Source organism: Pinus tabuliformis, chromosome 2_2 (genome assembly GCF_031772625.1).
Source record: "Pinus tabuliformis cultivar Carrire ecotype Pingquan chromosome 2_2, CPIR1, whole genome shotgun sequence".
Taxonomy (NCBI): Eukaryota; Viridiplantae; Streptophyta; class Pinopsida; order Pinales; family Pinaceae; genus Pinus; species Pinus tabuliformis.
In genome coordinates this window covers 681,101,325-681,119,579 of record NC_142300.1, presented here as the reverse complement: position 1 = coordinate 681,119,579, position 18,255 = coordinate 681,101,325, and the positions used below count along the sequence as shown (strand labels likewise).

Below are 18,255 nucleotides of genomic sequence, written 5' to 3'. Positions count from 1 at the left end.
GAATGTGACTTATTGTGACTTTTTGTGTTTTAATTCCTGTTTCAGAATGTGTGGTCACTAAACTGTTTGAAGACATGGATAGCTTTTTTGTCTCTGTTTTCCCTGAAACGGTCAAATCCGTTCCATTTGTTGTGTTGGCTATGGGCAGTTCTCACTGTCCCCAAACAATGTAATGCAGTGCAAATCTTTATATTATCTTAATATAAATCTATGATGATTCTTTTCTGTCTGAAAAAAAAAAAGTTATTATAATTTTATAATTAGTATTATTTTTATCAATTTCACAATTAAATATATATAATATATATATATATATATATATATATATATATATATATATTATACGTCTTCGTTCATGGAATCTATGTAATCGAGTCAATGCATGCAATATTTCAGGGAATGCTTTTTGATCGAAGAAATTTTAGGCCCTCTGCGCCACTCAATTCAAGTCAATGTGTGCACTTTCTTCGCCCTAAAGATTTTTGCTCAACTCAAATATAAAGAGTTACATTTAAATATCTTAATTATCTTATATTTATAATTTTAATTTTATCTTATTAAATTGGGTATTATTTTATTTATTTATGGATTAAATAAATTGAATTAAATAAAAATATTAAATTATATATATGTGTGAGATATTCTCTTATTAATAGCCAAATATATTTATATTCATATCTAGTTTTTTATCATTACAAGTTGTCATGATATTAGGAAACTAGATTAATGGTGAAATCAAGGATTGTTTTACGGAGACATTACATACTGTAAAGAACATTTCACATAGTAGTCTAATATCCAAATAGTTTGGAGCATATTTAGCATATAAACAAGTTGTAGTATAATATATGGTGTTCCATACATACCCAAAAATGATTTACTCTCTTATAATTGAAAATTAAGTTGAAGGTAGATTCATAGTAGTGAAACACCAAACTGATAGTCATGAAAGAAAATTACGATTACATAGAGAGATATATAGGGTCTATTGGCATGCCTACAAAGGTTGTACCTTCGCTGCAAGCTAGAATAGCTTCCATCCTAGCCAAATGATACACCATGTCTCTATGTTATGCTTGCAAATCATATAGTTTTATATGAATTTCCCATTTGACTTCATTCGTCTCTAAGGTGGATTTGCCTAATAGGGCTTTGATATGCTAGTAAATTCAATAGTGTATAGGTATTGATTTTTTCTTCTTTAGTATGGTTGATGTACAACACCTAGTGAGCCATAGAAGCCAATATCTCAACATCTGTAAACTCATCTTTGTATACAGTGACTTCCTCTTGTATATTTGCAAGATATGGGGGTGCAAGGGTCTATCAACATAGTGGGATTGAGTGCAAGCATGGTAGCTCCCCTCCCCACTAGAGGTTACACCACACCTGTTTTGTGCACACTAGCATGCAATGGTGGGGAGTGAGGTTGATATGTTCCTAAGAGAAGGGTGGTTAGCAAACATAAAGAAGGCTTGATTGAAAGAACAAAGGTGACAAGGAAGGAGTTGGAAAGTGGTTGACACCCAAATGTAATAGAGATGGGAGCACTAAGGAAGGAAGAAACCTAGATACAGTAAGGAGGGGGAGCACCGAGGAAGATTCCATTGTTCACCTTGAGTAAGATAAAGAAAGCCACGAGAGAATAGAATTGAAATAAGCAAGGTTAGTAAAACAACATTTCCAATGAAATGTAGCCATAATGAAAACAAGATGAATTACAACTAAACAGACTGATACTTTTGTCCAAATGCTTATGTTGTAGCAATGTTGGTGCAATTGGATATAGGGTGACTGCAACATTGATACAAGAACGTGTTCCTTGAGCATGGAATCTAATGACTAAACAAGTAAAGGTTCCCAATGGACGTTAGTGTTATTCATAGTCTATTTTTGAAACTTATACACAAGAATAATGGTAAACAAGATATACACTAGTACACATAATTTATGTGGTAAAACCCTCACAATTTGTCAAGGAAACCTCCATGGGAAAGGAAAATAGGATTTTATTTTCTGGAGAATTTTTACATTCAGGCTTACACAACCCACACAACCTCCTCATATATCAGAAACATATATGAAGTAGGCCCTATTACAATAGCTATGGTAACTATATTTGTGGTTTGTCAAACAAAATAACTGCAACAAATTTTACTTTACGAAGCTTAAATTTACATTTTACATATTGTTGTTATATTTTGATAATCTCCACCTTGACAATAATTTTCCTAATGCCTTGCCAAAGTCCTATCACCTTTTCTGCAAACTAAGAGAAGTGAAACACCACCATAACTTCTATATTAACACTGGTTTTGTAAATATGTCTATAAAGTTTTCTCGAGTGTCAACCATTTTAAGATCTACTCCACCTCCATTGTTAACCTCTCTTACAAAATGGTACTTCATATCATTATATTTAGTCTTGCTATGGTAAATTGAATTTGCAGCCAAATGTAGTGCACTTTAACTATCACAAAATACATGTACATTATTCTTCTCTCTCTCAAGTTCACCTAGAAGTCTCTTCAACCAAGTTACCTATTTGCAAGCATGTGATACAACAATTTATTTTTCCTTTGTGATGGATAAAGGAAATTGTTTCTTAAAGCTTGAACATCCAACTGATGGATCCCCTTGCGAGAGTAAAGACATATCCTATAGTAGATCTCCTCTTTTCCAAATCACTTGAAAAGTCAAAGTCAACACATCTACAGATATCGAATCACCCATTTCACTACAGCTCAATGCTCTTTTCCTACATTTGCTATGAACTTGTTGAAAACACCCACTTCATGTGAAATATTATGAATAATACAAACAATCGCATACATCATACTTCCTACTACATAAACATACTATAAAAGAGAAATATACTCCATTTTTTCTTCATTTCTAGGACATAATCTGAAAGAAAGCTTAAAATAAGAAGACAAAGGGATATTAACTAGTTTCACATTCCTCATCCCGGGGTTCTCATGCATTTTCTCTACATATTACAACTATGAAACTTGAGCTTACCATTTTTCTTATCTTTGTGTATTTCAATGCCGAATATTTTCTTTACATCTCCTAGATCCTTCATATGAAATACCCTATCCATATAAGCCTTTAACCTATTAATCTATTCCATGTTTTTACTTGCAATAAGCATATCATCAACGTAAAACATTAAGATAATGAATTATTCCATTCAAACATTTAAAGTACACACAATGATCATACTCACTTTAGTATAATTTTGGATTTCATGAAGGTATCAAACGTCTTGTACCATGGGTGACCACTTTAGGCCATGGAATGATTTATTGAGCTTAAAAACTAGTCTTCCATTGTGATGTGCACAAAACCTTCTGGATATTCCATATAAATCTCCTCATTCAAATCTCCATGAAAGAATTTGGTTTTAGCCTCTAATTTCTCTAAATCTAAATCAAGCAAAGCAACTAGTGCCAATACAATATGAATAGAAATAAGTTTAATAACTAGAAAAAGACTTCATGGGAATCTATATCTTCCATATGAGAGTAACTTTTTGCAACTAATCTAGACATATGCCTTTCAATATTATTATCAATGTCTCTTTTCAATTTGAAGACTCATTTGAATCCAAAAACCTTCTTATCTTTTGGAAGTTCTACTAGGTCCCTTGTATTACATTTTCTCCAAGGAAACCATTTCCTCTTTCATTGTTGTTTTTCATTTGTCATTATTGATATCATTTATTGATTCTTGATAACAAGAATATTTTATAACATCAGTAACCAAAGTAGTAGATGAAACAAATTTTATATACCCTTTTGAAGATTTTTTATCCCATGTAGATCTTCTTTGTGTAGATTTTGGAACTTCAACATTTTCCTGAGTATCCTCATCATCTAACTTCTTTATCTTCAGAAGCTTCTTCTTGATTCTATGTGTTTATAGATGGTTTAGTATCAAGATGAATTTATTTATTTGGTGCCTATTCCCGTTTCACAACTTTGGCGTGATCTCGTTTAGTAAGAGAAGATTCATCAAATATCACATCTCTATTAATGACGATTTTGTGGGCAGTAGGGTCCCACTACCTATATCTATTAGAAACATCATAACAACCAAAAAAGATATATTTATTTGATTTAGGGTCTGATTTAGAACATTCTTAGGAATACAAGCATATGCATCACAATAAAAAATATTTAAATTTGAATAATAACATGGATGACCTCTCTATACCTCTTCAAAATTTTGTAGTTTATTGCAATAGATGGTGATCCATTCACCAGATAAAAAGAAATACTAATTTCTTCTTCTCATAACTCTTGTTATAAACTATCATTGCTTAGAATACTCCTTTCTCTCTCCAAAAGAGTTTTTTTTCATGAATTTTACCGCACCATTTTTTGAGGAGTCAAGTCAAGTCAATAGAATAGAATAGTCAAAGTCAATTCAATAGAATAGTCTTTTCAAGTCAATAGCCTTTCAATTTCCCAAGTCAAGTCAGTAGAATAGTCTTTCCATTTTGCAAATCTATCTCTCCATCTTTCACTTTCTGGCAGATTTTTGAAAAGCACCTCTCCAATTCTGGAATTTTGGTATTTCTGAGCCACTCAAGTCTCTCACATCTGGAATTTTGTTATTTAGAATCAATTTACAAGTAATCTCACCCATATATTCTATACATGTTTCTTTCCTCCACTAAAATCGATTTCTTCGTCACTCTACCCCACTCATCTCAACTCCATTTTCTAACATACACATCTTCATTCATGAAAGGCCATTTCAATTGAACAAATTTTGGGCCCCCTCAAGACAATGAGGGCAATATTTCATTGGGAATGCAATATTTCGAAGAAAGTTTAGCGCCTTGACCCACTCAACTAAAGTCTATACATGTGGTTTCTTTGCTCCACTAAAGATGATTTCTTCTCCAATTATGTTAAAAGATGCTAAAACAACTTTCCATATAGTTGATACATTAGTTTTGTATTTGTTTTGAAGTCGAACCTAGTCAATAATAGACAGAGGATAGATGTAATTCCTCACAATAATCTTCATTGAAATATTGTTTATCGTAATCAATCTCCATACCACATTTGCAACCAATGCCCTTGAGAAAATGTACAAATCCTTGATACCCCATCCACCCCATTTCTTTGGTAATGCAATATAATCCCACTAATCCATGCAAAGACCCTACCTTATTTGTCCCCGCGCTATAAGTATTCACAACATTTCTTCTGAATTAAGTGTAAAATTCCTTTTGGAATCGAGGCAAGGGCCATCGAAAAGATCGGAATTGCTTCCAATATAGATTTTATCAGAACCAATATTCTTGCTCAAGATAACCATTTATGGCACCATAAGTTGATCCTTTTTTCTATCTTCATTATCATCCACATCTAGTTTGTCTTACTATAATCATTGGGTTTAAGCCTAAATCCCCAATATTTTATGCCTTCTTCTAGATCAACCAATTGTAAGGGATATATCACCCTGATGTATGATATTTCATCTCTAGAACACCCAGTAGATGTAGTAGTTGATTTATGCGGGTTTATTTAAATTACAGTTTCTTTTCTAAATAATTGGGTAATTTGATGCAGGGCAACATCATCCCTCCTGGATCCATTAAGAAATATCAGGACATCATCTACAAAAAGGAGGTGCGATAATGATATATTCCTGATGATACATGCTCATTTGAAGACCCCTCTAGAATTTTCATCCAATATTATTCTACTGAGACCCTCCATCACAAGTAAAAACATTAATGGGGAGAGGGGCATCCCTTTCTTAATCCTCTTTCTGTGTGAAAAAAATCAGTAGCAACTCCATGATTAACACTGCAAAGAATTTGATGTGATGTAAGATACAAATTAGATTATAAAATTGATATGGAATCCCAAATGTGTGAGTAACATCCTGATATAATCGAGTTGGCTTTATCATCTACTTTACCAAAATTAATCTTGAATCATTCCCTTCAATTTCCTTGTCTTTAAGTTATGCCATGCTTCTTGTGCAACGCCTATGGCTTCATGAATCTAACGTTTATCAAAAAATGTAAACTATTATTTTGATATATGTTTGGATAGAATCAAGTTTAGCCTATTTTCAATTATTTTTTCAATAATCTGATAAATGCAATTGCATAAAGAAATAGGATGACAATCATCATAGGACTGTGGTTTGTCTACTTTCGAGATAAGTGCAATGAATTTTGGCATTGCAAGCATCATACATTTTATCTAAATATCTAGACTCTTCCACCACCTTCAGAATGTCATTTCCATCTAAACCATAAAATTCCAGAAAGAAGTCAACTGGTCAACCATTTGAACCTGGCCTCTTATCTTCCTTGAACCAGTAAAACATTGTCTCTAGTTCACAAGTTGTTACCAGAGCCATTAATTCGACATTTACATCCTTGTCAACATATCGAGGAAAGAGAGAGGTAGTCTAGATAATTTTAGGAACAAATACATCTTGTTGATCCTGAAATAGGGAGCGAAAGTACCACAGCCCCATTCTTGCCACCTCACTGAAAGTATAGGCTTTCCCATTGTGAGCATATGACAATTCCCAAATCGTATTGATAACCCTTCTGCCTTTTGCATATTGTTGGAAAAAATTTGTATCGTCATGCCCTGCTTGTAACCATATATCCTAACTTCTCAGTCTCCAAGTCTCTTCCCTCTCCTTAAGTAGTTTATTCTTTTTTAACTCTAGCTATACAAGTCACAATTTAGAATCATTATTGTCATAACCTACACCTCCAGGCATCTCCATTTTCCTAATTTCTTCTACAATTCTATTAAGTTATTCCTCATCTCTCTTTCTCTTATTTTTCACCCATTCCAATGTTTTTTGTTTGATATTCTTCATATTTTCTTCAAAACATCTCGCCGCAGACCCCCATTCATGAATCTCCACATGTCTCCAGGTGTCTCTAACCATTTGTATAAATTCCTCCTCCTTTAGCCATGATGATTTAAATTTGAACGAGGATTTTGGTTTCTGATATTTCCCTACCAATTCTAAGAATAAATGGAAGTGATCACATACTCCCCCATTCCCTACCCACTTCCTGAAAAGTGGAATGATTTCCAAAAATGTATCTCTGATAAAAAAATTATCAATCCTTCTGGTTATCGACTCATCACATGTCCTATGATTTCTCCAGGTAGGAACGATCATAGTTAATCTATTATCGACCAGATGATTGGATTTGATCAAATGGGAAAAAGAATCAGACAGTTGATCTTGTTGAGCGTGTGTCCCCCAAATTTATGACAATCCTAGTGAGAAATTTAAATTCCCACCCATAACTATATTATTCAGGTGAATGAAGGATTTGTTCATCAATTTATTCTAGAACCGCACCTTCTCCATCTGTGGCCCATAAACATTTACCACTCTGATCTACGATCCAATTTCTTCTGAAAATATGTCAGCAGCTAATATGCCCTCACTTCTCCATATATTCATCACCTTCACAGTTATACAATTTATCCCTATTTCCATTGCCCCCAATCATACCCCTAAGCACATTTTCAATCTCCATACTAGAACATAATGTCTCCTTTAATAGGACCACATCAAGCATGTCCCCCAGAAACAATTGTTTCAATGTTAGCTTTTTGGGATGACTAGCCAAACCTGTACAATTCAAAGAGATAATCTTCATTTTAGGAAAAGACTTGGGGTTTATCGTGCTCTAAGGAACCCATATAAGGAAATTTTACAATCAACAATTATATCTTGACTAGTCTAGTGAATAGATTTTGGTATGTGAGATTTTCTACCATGAGGGATATTAAGAATTTTGGAGAGAGATAGCTGACCCAGACCTCCCTTTGAACCTAGTTGGATAGTTCCCTCAAACAGATCTCTTGTTCTAGATCTCACATTATATCTAGGGATTCTAAAGGTGTCAGATGGAAAATCATCAGGTTAAGAAATGGATGTATAGGGAGCTGGACTACCTACAATGAATGGTTCAATCGGATAGTGAATAACCCCCACATGTGATTTGGATACCCTTCCTATCATAGACTCCTTATTGGAAATAGATAATTAAAAAAGAGAAGCATTGTTATTTATACCATTAATAAGGGGAGGAGAAGGAGTACCTGTCATCAGAAGAGATGACCTTGAATCACTTTCGAGTACTTGGGGAGGAGAGTCATCCTAGTTGATCATAGATCGATTCCAACAATCCTTTCCTGTGAACTCTGTTGTGATTGGGTCAAGTCCATTTACATTTGTCCCTCTTTCCCTTTATCCACATTATTTCCTATACTCTTCGGAACTTTCAAGGCACAAGAAGCCCCATTGCCATGATATTTTTGTACCAATGGACAGTCCTTGTAAATATGCCCAACTTTATGACAACGATGACAGTGAAATGGTACCCCTTCATAACCCAATTTCTGATTGTGTGTGTAACCTTTATACTGCAGAATGAGGTTTGCCACTAAACCCTCCCTAGTATCCAAAAAAATGAGCACTCAAGCAAATGACATGTTACTAGCCTCTATGAATGATTGATAATAATCCAGAAACTTACCCAAATTGTCACCTATACGCTGAAAGATATCCTCAGTCCAGAGATGCATAGGGAGTCGCGACAATTTGAGCCAAATGGGTCTAGCCCCTAATTGTTCCCTTTCCGGGTCAAAGAGAGTCATCCATCTCTTAAAATGTATGGTTGTCTGTTCAATATTCCAGTGACTAGAAATTACCGAACAAATCTGCTTCGAATTGTCAAATTTCTAGGTGAACTACCCTCACGAAAATACTTGGATCTTCAACATTGTTTTCACATCCTTACTCCAGTTCTCCTAAACCCACTGTTTCAACATGTATCAAAATCTTAAATTACATTCCTTGTTTATTTCCAATATACCTTTTTTTGGCCTTAAACATTTAACAATTTTATTTATTTATTTTATTTTATTTTATTTTACTTTATTTTATTTTTATTGTTTTTATTTTTATTTATTTTTTATTGTTTTATTGTTTTTATTTTTTTATGGTGCACTAGAGGACATTGATAGTTACAATTCTAGATGAAAAAAATAAAATGAAGATTGTTTGATAATGTTAGACCCTTTTATGTTGCACTAAAGGAATTCCTTATAATTTCATGGAGATATATATATATATATATATATATATATATATATATATATATATATATATATATATATATATATATATATATATATATATATATATATTTGTGCATAAGAACATTATTTTCTCTACAACTCTACAAATTTTCGTAGCAAGATTCCATCATTTAAGTAGTCATAGGTTGCCCTAATAGAAACATGTACATTATATTTTGCATGAAAAATAACATACCAATATTAGAAAAACTCAAATTTCATATGAATGAGCACAATCTCTATAAATAAAAAAATACATATTTGGAAAATTAGTTCATTTTCCTACATTTCTGCTTTTTACACCATCTTTAAATTCATTGCACAAATACCCTAATCATTATTTCAAATTAATATATTATTTATTTCCCTAATTTTCATTCCCACTAAATCATCAGAGTAAACCATTATTAATTTTTACCCACTCTCCATCTTTTTTTCATTTCTTTTATTTATTTATTTTTTAACACATATATATAAATTTAATATGATAAATAAACCAATAAAGTGTGGGCAGTAAACCTAAGTATATATATATATATATATATATATATATATATATATATATATATATATATATATATATATATATATATATAGATATATATATATATATATCACTTAGGTTTACTGCCCACACTTTATTGGTTTATTTATCATATTAAATTCCTTTTGATAGATAAAATTAACATGTTTGATTTCTTAACAAAAACTCCTCATTCCTCTCATTCCTCGTACATAAAATCACCTTCCTTAGATTGTGAATAGGATTTCATTTACTTAACGAAATATGTTTTATAAAATGAATTTACTTTGCAATATAGTATTTTTTAGTATCCTATAGTTATAGTAGTCAGAAAACAAGTTTTTCCTTTCAAATTATGATAAATGTATAAAGGTTTAGCTATGATCTTGTAGAAGATCAAACTATGGGTCTTAGTTTAGAATAATTTTTTCATTATTCAATGTAATTATGCCACTGTGTGTGAAAGGTCATGAAAATGGTCATTTATATTCTAAGAGGTTGAGTTAAGTGAGTCTAGGGTTATGAGCCATTCAATTCATGAGTGGGGATATGATGGTGTAGGGATTGCATCATTCAGAAGAGCTAGTGACATCTTGTCAAGCATTTTTGTGATCAAATCATGCCTATACTATGACATCAACCTCCAGTACAACAGTCTGAAAGGTTCACTGCACAAAGTCTGTAGGGGGTGTTGTGCTTTTACCAAGGCATCAAATTTTGATGAGGAAATAGGGTTTTTTGCAATTTTTTCCATGTAGGTTTTTTTTTTTTAATATTGGGATCAACTCTACATCATTTTTCTTAGTCATAAGATTAGTGTTTGGTCAATTCATGAAGATGGAGATGCGTTGCGCAACTGTGTTGCGCTTCTACTACAAGAAGAAGGTTTGGGGTTTGAAGGTTTGTGTTCAGCCTATAAGTTTTCTCATGGTTTTGAAACATTGTATGGACCATTCCATGCCATCCTAGTACCCCCAGCATGTCAGATGATGACTAAAGATAGTATAAGCTTGGAGCACTACGCTTTCACATGGTCACTGTATTTTCACTATATCTCTTCAATCCTGTACCTATTTTCCATGAAATGTTTACAATATATGCATGGGGGTGAGATGAATAAAATCACTTAGTTTCAGGTCAAAATGCCTAATGGTTTTCGAGAAATGAGCCACCGTTATCTACAACCATTTTTGGATTTTATCGAGATCCGTGAGTTAGATTTTTCTCAAAATTTGTGTGGGGGAGGGATATAGTGATATTAAATTTCTACCAAAAAATCATCTCAATCCGGATTACCATTTAGGATATATTCAAAAAATTCAGTCGTTGTGCTTTTGGACAGTCAACTATTTGACCATCAGATTCAACTCCAAAGCTTCCAAAACCAATTTTGAAGATGCTGAAAAGTGGCCATTAGTTTCCAAATTTAGGGGATAAGGTTCATCAACCTCTAACTACTCAAAACACTTGGCAACCTCTTCCAAATCGAATACTCCAGCTCTTAGTTATTCCAGACTTCATTGTAACCAATTCATTTTAGGTTCATTTTCATGATTTTATTTCCAACAACTAATCTCTGTATTTAGAAATTCCAAATCCACTAATTTGGATTTAATATTATCATTAAAAATATATAAGGCATATGCAGATGAATGTACACAGAGGTGGTTTGGGCAAGTGTGAGAAGACTTATTTTTGGCGCATATTGTAATTATTTTATGAGTTTTAATGAACTTGGTGGATCAAAAGTACCTGGTTAAATCTCTTCAGAGATTCATGTGATTCAGCTCTCTTATGTGTATGTTTCCTATTCTGTGTGTATCATATTTCTTCCTATGATGTTTAAAATAAAAACTTGTTTCAAAATACATCTAATTAATGGTGATCTCTTGTAGTCATTTAGACATCCCATATGTTTTTCTTATTGTAATCATTTTAAGATTCATTCATTGTTTGACGCCTTGAGATGTTTATCTACTTTATTTATTTTTCTCATTTGCAACTATTAATTGGCATAAGGAAGTGTTTCTATCTTTCCTCTAAACAAATTTTCCCGATTCACCAAGCATCCACCACGTCATTGATTTTAGCTTTTACTAACTTCATGTCCAATGGGTTTTTCTCTGCATTGCCACCACACTTATAAACTCTGCTATTTTCCAAAGATACAGCCATTGTTCTTCAGTAAAACTGGTATTTAGTGATTGAGTAGAAAGAGAGAACCCTCTCTGAAGCTGGATGGGCTATATTCCATCTTCCAATCGGTTTGTGGTTACCTTTGATTTTCTCTCTTTGGCCTAGAGAAATTACGGAGTGCTAACAGTATTAAAACCTATGTAGTATTAACAAACATACATATTTAACAATTTATCTGTTTACTTTTCATTTAATCAAAATTCCTTTTGATAAATAAAATCAACATTTTTTATTTCTTAACTAAAACACCCCATTCCTCTCACTCATGATAGATAAAATTACCACTTATTTAGAATGTAAATAGGAATTTATTGACAAAAATAAGTTTTATAAAAAAAATTACTTTACAATATATTTTTAAAACATGTATAGATCTATTTTAACCATGGACCTAGTAAGTATCTTGAGGGATCAAATCTTTTGAGGTACAAACCTCTTTTAGAATGAAAAACTTGAGAAAATATTTGCATCTTGAGAGATGATCCTTCTCAGGGCTTGATAGATATGTGGTTAAAGTGAATCTATATTACTTCTCTCTCTCTACTTATGCATGTATACAGAGAGAGAACCATTAGATGCCCCATGTGCAATTTTCCATTGTTTAAATTTAAATTTTGAAATCATAAAGGGATTTAATGCTTTGAAAATTCTCACTTATTGTGTAGACTACACAACTTGAATTTGTAATTCCAATAGAACTTTGTTAAATTTTAGACAAAATTGAATCCCTGAACAAAATGTAGAACAATCAAAGTTTTAATTTAATTATCAATAATTATTAAGTGGAGGGTAGGGATTTAATCTCTATAGAATATTCTAAAATATTTTTAGTGTACATAATTTCCGAAATAGTTATGCATTTTTTCCCTTCTAATTAAATTCATTAATTAAAAAAATCTGATATTAAAAACAATGTCATATGAAATGAATTATAGATATTTGGGCATGCGCTATTGATAAGCTATGATATTACAGCAAATCCTATTTACATATTAAAAATATCCATGATAAACTAAGTGCTAATATCCATAGTTAAGAATCTTGTTACATGTTTTAAAAATATGTATATAAGTTTAACTTATTTATTAATTGTTTTTATCAATAATAATAATAATTTTAAATGTTATAGTTTAGTTAACTCTTATGTTTTTTTTTTAGTTTTAGCAACTTGAGAAATATGATATAGTAATTGGTTCGATGCCTATTACCACTATAGGTCAATCTTAAGCACATATCTAACATGCTCCTAGAGAGATCAAACCTATTCAAAATAAAAATAAAAATTGCATCTTTATATATATATATATATATATATATATATATATATATATATTTTTTTTTTTTTTCATTTTCTAAATTGTATTTTCAAATGCAATATAGAGTACATATTAAATTTGCAAGTTCAAAAATTTTGTGTTGGATTTTAGGGAAAATTGAATATATATATATATATATATATATATATATATATATATGTATGGTGGAAAAAAGGTAAAATACTAATATGATTTTGAATGTTTTATCCATAAAAACTTATTTTTTGCAATTGATTTATATGATATACACAAATTTTTAAAGCAATATATAGTATATATAAATTTGCTATTAAAATATTTTGCATAACATGCTCATTGAGACATTTTATCTATGGACTAGATTTTCCACATTAAAATAGTTTTTTTGTTATATATATATATATATATAGATTTCCAGTTTATTTAAATTATCTGTTGAAATATTTTTGAAAAATATAAGGTTTAAATATCTTACACGCCCATGTTTTTTACTTGTAATTACTTTATCTCTTTTTAAAGTTGATACAAAATTATATTATGGCATGTGGACATCCAAATATTTTATTTAGGACTAAGAGTGCGTGAAATATTTTTACCACATGATTGGACATAGTAGGGCTGAGATTATTGATGTTTTATAATGCTTTTACTTAAAATTGACTAAACATGCATATTCATTGCTTTTCTATTTAGATAATATTTGTTTATTTTAAGAGGAATATGTGTCAACTCCTCATTGAACATAGACAAAATCACACATCACCCTCATATTGGGCCCTTCTTGGCATAGTGAATTGATGTCTATCGGTATTTCCCTGTCATTTAATTTATATAGTTGTACTATTATATACATAATTGACATTGAAATATTTTAATTAACATGAGTATTGCAATATTTTATTTATAAACCACATCATCTACATTATATTTTTATGTTTTTCAATATATCTTTAAATATATATCAATATTACTTCATCCTCCACTTTAAAAAAATTATGGAGTTCATATTAGAATAAATTAGTTAACATAGATGTTCATGTTAACTAGGTTGTATAATGCTCTTGTTGACTCAAATGATAATATTGTATTAATGCATACCATTAACTAAAAGAAAACAAGTAACTACACTGATCATTTTAACAATGAAAACATAGCAAATAGCAAATGGAGAGTTATGCTACATTTAGGTTGATATAAAATATTCTATGTATTGCACTATAGATTTTAAACCATGATATATATAATTATATATAATGAACTTCAACTATACTTTATTTCCTTGTACAATAAAGTGAAATCTTTGGGCTAGTAAGCCCATTCTAAGTAGGGAATCGATATACCCCAAAAAAAGGGCGTGGTATGTTTGGGGACATAACCCAATGATTAGCTCTTTTACATAACACAAAGAAACTAACCACTCCCCCAAATCCAATCCCCATTCCTATAACCAATGCTATCAATGATATATTTTCTTTGAGTTGACTTAGCCATCCCACTGTTACATTACTATTGTTAATAGCATTCTCGCCATTTGTTTCTTGTCTTTCATATTCATTACATGAATCTAAAGGACAACCCCATAAGCACGTATTATTTTGAAAGGAAGTTACATTGAAAGTAGAAAATTGTGTCCCTGTTGGAATTTTCCCGCAAAGGTTGTTTGATGAAACATCTAGAACAGCTAACTCGTGTAACTCAGAGAGTTCTTCAGGGATTGGTCCACCCAAATTATTATGTGCCAAATCCAATTGCTCCAAAGTAGATATTTGACTAAGAGTTGCAGGTATTTTCCCTTCCAAATGATTCCAAGATAAATTCAACAACCGCAAGTGGTTCATATTACCAATGCTTGCAGGGATTTCTCCTGTAAGATTATTACAAGACAAATCAAATATAGTATTTGTAGGCAAGAGATATGACAACTCATACTCAAACCCTTTCATATCAATTTCTATTTCTTCATCATCGTAATCATCCTCAATTGACACATTTGCAAATTTGGAGAGTCTCTCAAGATGAACTGGTATGCTTCCATTGAATCTGTTGTTGGACAAATCCAACACATGCAATTTGGTGAGATTTGTCATGTGCTGAGGAATACAACCATGCAAATTATTATAACCAAGGCTTAAAACTTTCAAGTCATGAAGATCTGTCAAGTACAGAGGGAGTTCCCCTGTCAATCCATTTCTTCTTAAATCTAGCTGTTGAAGATGGGTACAATTGGCCAAAGATGTGGGAAGTACCCCAAATAAGTTGTTAGAATGAGCAGAGAAGACTTGCATATTAGTGCAATTTCCAAAGCCATTAGGAATTGACCCCTTCAAGTTGTTTTCTGATAGATCTAATACTGCAAGTGAATTCAAATCATTAATACTATTTGGAATACTCCCCGAAAAGCTGTTGTTATATAAAGAAAGGTACTTGAGAGCCTTTAAGTGACCTATGGTATATGGGATGAACCCATTTAACTTGTTTGAATCCAAATATAAGTATTGTAATGAATGAAGCTTTCCTATGGCTCTCGGAATTGTCCCTGTAAGATTGTTGTTTGAAAGATCAAGGTCTTCAAGGTTCCTTAAATTGGTAATAGCTTCAGGGATGCTACCAGTGAGCTTGTTTTCAGAAAGATATAGGTGGTCAATTGAGTCAAATTGCCAAGGGCTAGAGGGATGCTACCAGTGAGCTTGTTTTCAAAAAGACTTAGGTAGGTCAATTGAGTCAATTTGGCAAGGGATATAGGGATGCTACCAGTGAGCTTGTTTTCAGAAAGGTCTAGGTTGATCAATTGAGTCAAATTGCCAAGGGCTACAGGGATGCTACCAGTGAGCTTGTTTTCAGAAAGATCTAGGTTGGTCAATTGAGTCAAATTGCCAAGGGCTACAGGGATGCTACCAGTGAGCTTGTTTTGTGAAAGATCTAGGGAGGTCAAGTGAGTCAATTTGCCAAGGGATATAGGAATGTTTCCAGTGAGCTTGTTTTCAGAAAGCTCTAGGTTGGTCAATTGAGTCAAATTGCCAAGGGCTACAGGGATGTTACCAGTGAGCTTGTTTCCAGAAAGGGCTAGGGTGGTCAAGTGAGTCAAATTGCCAAGGGCTACAGGGATGCTACCAATGAGCTTGTTTTTAGAAAGGTATAGGGAGGTCAAGTGAGTCAAATTGCCAAGGGCTACAGGGATGCTACCAGTGATATTGTTGTAACGAAGACTTAATAAGGTCAATTGAGTCAAACTGCCAATGGATACAGGGATGCTACTAGTGAGATTGTTTGCAGCAAGATTTAAGAAGGTCAATTGAGTCATATTGGAAATGGCTACAAATATATTATTAGTGAGCATGTTACCGAAAAGGTCTAAGTAAGTCAATGTTGTCAACTTGGAAATGGTTCTAAATATGTCATCATGAAGACCATTTTGAGAAAGGTCTAAGTAAGTCAATGTGGTCAAATTGGCAATGACTTTAAGCATGTTGATAGAAAAGTTATTTCCATAAAAAGATGAAAGAGCTAAATTGGTCAACTTAGGTAAACTGGAAATAACTCTAGGTACTTTAGTGAAACTATTGTAATATATGTATAGCTCACTCAAGGATGTCAAATTAACAATGGCTTCAGGTATGCTGAAGTTCTGATAAAGAGAAAGACTTTGGAGGGGAAGAGAGAATATCTCACAAGGAATAGAACCAAGCATATTACCACGGGATATGGATAGGTGAGTAAGTTGTGTCAAATTACCCAGCTCTCGTGGTATCCTTCCAGAGAAATCATTGTGGTCAAGAACAAGGGACTGTAGATTCTGCAGCTGGCCCAGTTCTGCTGGAATAGAACTTGAGAGCAGATTTCCACTTAGGTCAAGCGTTCGCAACGCTTTAAGCTGGCCCAATTCCGTTGGAATAGAACTGGAGAGCATATTTTCACTCAGGTCAAGTGTTCGCAACGCCTTAAGCAGGCCCAACTCTGCTGGAATAGGACCCGAGAGGAAATAATTTGCGCTCAGATTAAGTGTTCGCAACACTTTCATCTCGCCAAAGTTGGGTGGAATTTTTCCTGTGAAAGAATTAGCAAAAACATTCAAAGAGTGCGACAATGAAAGGTTCGCAAAAACATTCAAAGAGTGCAGCAATGAAAAGTTTCGGATGGACGGGAAAGAGTACCTTCCAAATATTTCCAACCAACTCTATAGCCACTACTCTTTTGGTATGAAGTCTGCAGCGGATACCATACCATGAAGAGCATATGGTCTCCGAGTTCTCCGCCGTCCAGTTGAAGAGGATGCCATACGGATCTGCTGTTATGGACTTTTTGAATGACAAAAGCGCATCCAGGTCCTTTCTACCGTGGGTGTCGATTGATGATGCTACCAATTCACCTTCCTCCACCATGCGTTCAGGAAGCGAAGTAAAGCCATCTGATCCTTCATGATGATGACGAGTATGGGAATACAGATAAGGATGATGATCTCGGCGATGATGAGAATGGGAATACGTTGCTGCAGGCCCAGAGGCAACCATGCACAGAAGTAATAATAATACCACAGGAACATCCATTTTCACCTCTCCCACTGCAAAATCCTTCAATGCCCGGGAGTTGTGTGCTGTTGGCTATGTACAACGGCCCATATATAAAGAACTCTTGTGTGGAATTCGAGGACATTAAATCAACTTTATTCAAACCTTATGTTTCCACAAAATTCCAACATCTTCAGCCCCATTTAGTCCAGTCAATAAGGATAAGGATAAGGATGGCGTTAGAGTCCGTGAATACTGAGATTTTATTTTTATAAAAGAAATTGAAATTTCTCTGCCATTCCTTTCGCTCCTCTGTCCCACGAAAGTTGATTTCTTGGCCCTTTGCGCAAACTCCCCCTTTCTTCGCTCCAGTAAAGTCAAAACAATATGGACAGCACAGGCTTGGGAGGACCTTAAACTCTCTGAACAGCTCAGGCTTGGGAGGATTTTCTGAACATGAAGAAACTTCCGCCTGGGTTCCTCATCCCTCTGCCCCATTCACGTCAATTTTTGGGCCCCTGTGCCTCACTCAAGTCAAGTCAATTCAATTGAATACACCCAGAGCTCTGTAATTGCCT

At 33.1% G+C, this 18,255-nt stretch overlaps 1 protein-coding gene across 2 annotated transcripts; it reads right to left on the bottom strand.

Annotated features, from left to right (window-relative positions):
- Window positions 1–14,435: 14,435 nt before the first annotated feature.
- Window positions 14,436–17,897, bottom strand: LOC149194495 (uncharacterized). 2 transcript variants are annotated; one of them, XM_089407643.1, is made up of 2 exons: window positions 17,185–17,897; window positions 14,436–17,109 (listed from the first exon to the last, which is right to left on the bottom strand). In XM_089407643.1, the coding sequence occupies exons 1-2, from the start codon at window positions 17,188–17,190 to the stop codon at window positions 15,751–15,753; spliced, it is 1,365 nt and encodes a 454-aa protein (XP_089263769.1). In that variant the 5' UTR covers window positions 17,191–17,897; the 3' UTR covers window positions 14,436–15,750. The 2 variants fall into 2 exon arrangements, with proteins under 2 accessions (XP_089263769.1, XP_089263770.1); XM_089407644.1 differs by having other exon boundaries at window positions 14,436–15,212; window positions 16,905–17,886.
- Between the last annotated feature and the right edge of the window lie 358 nt (window positions 17,898–18,255).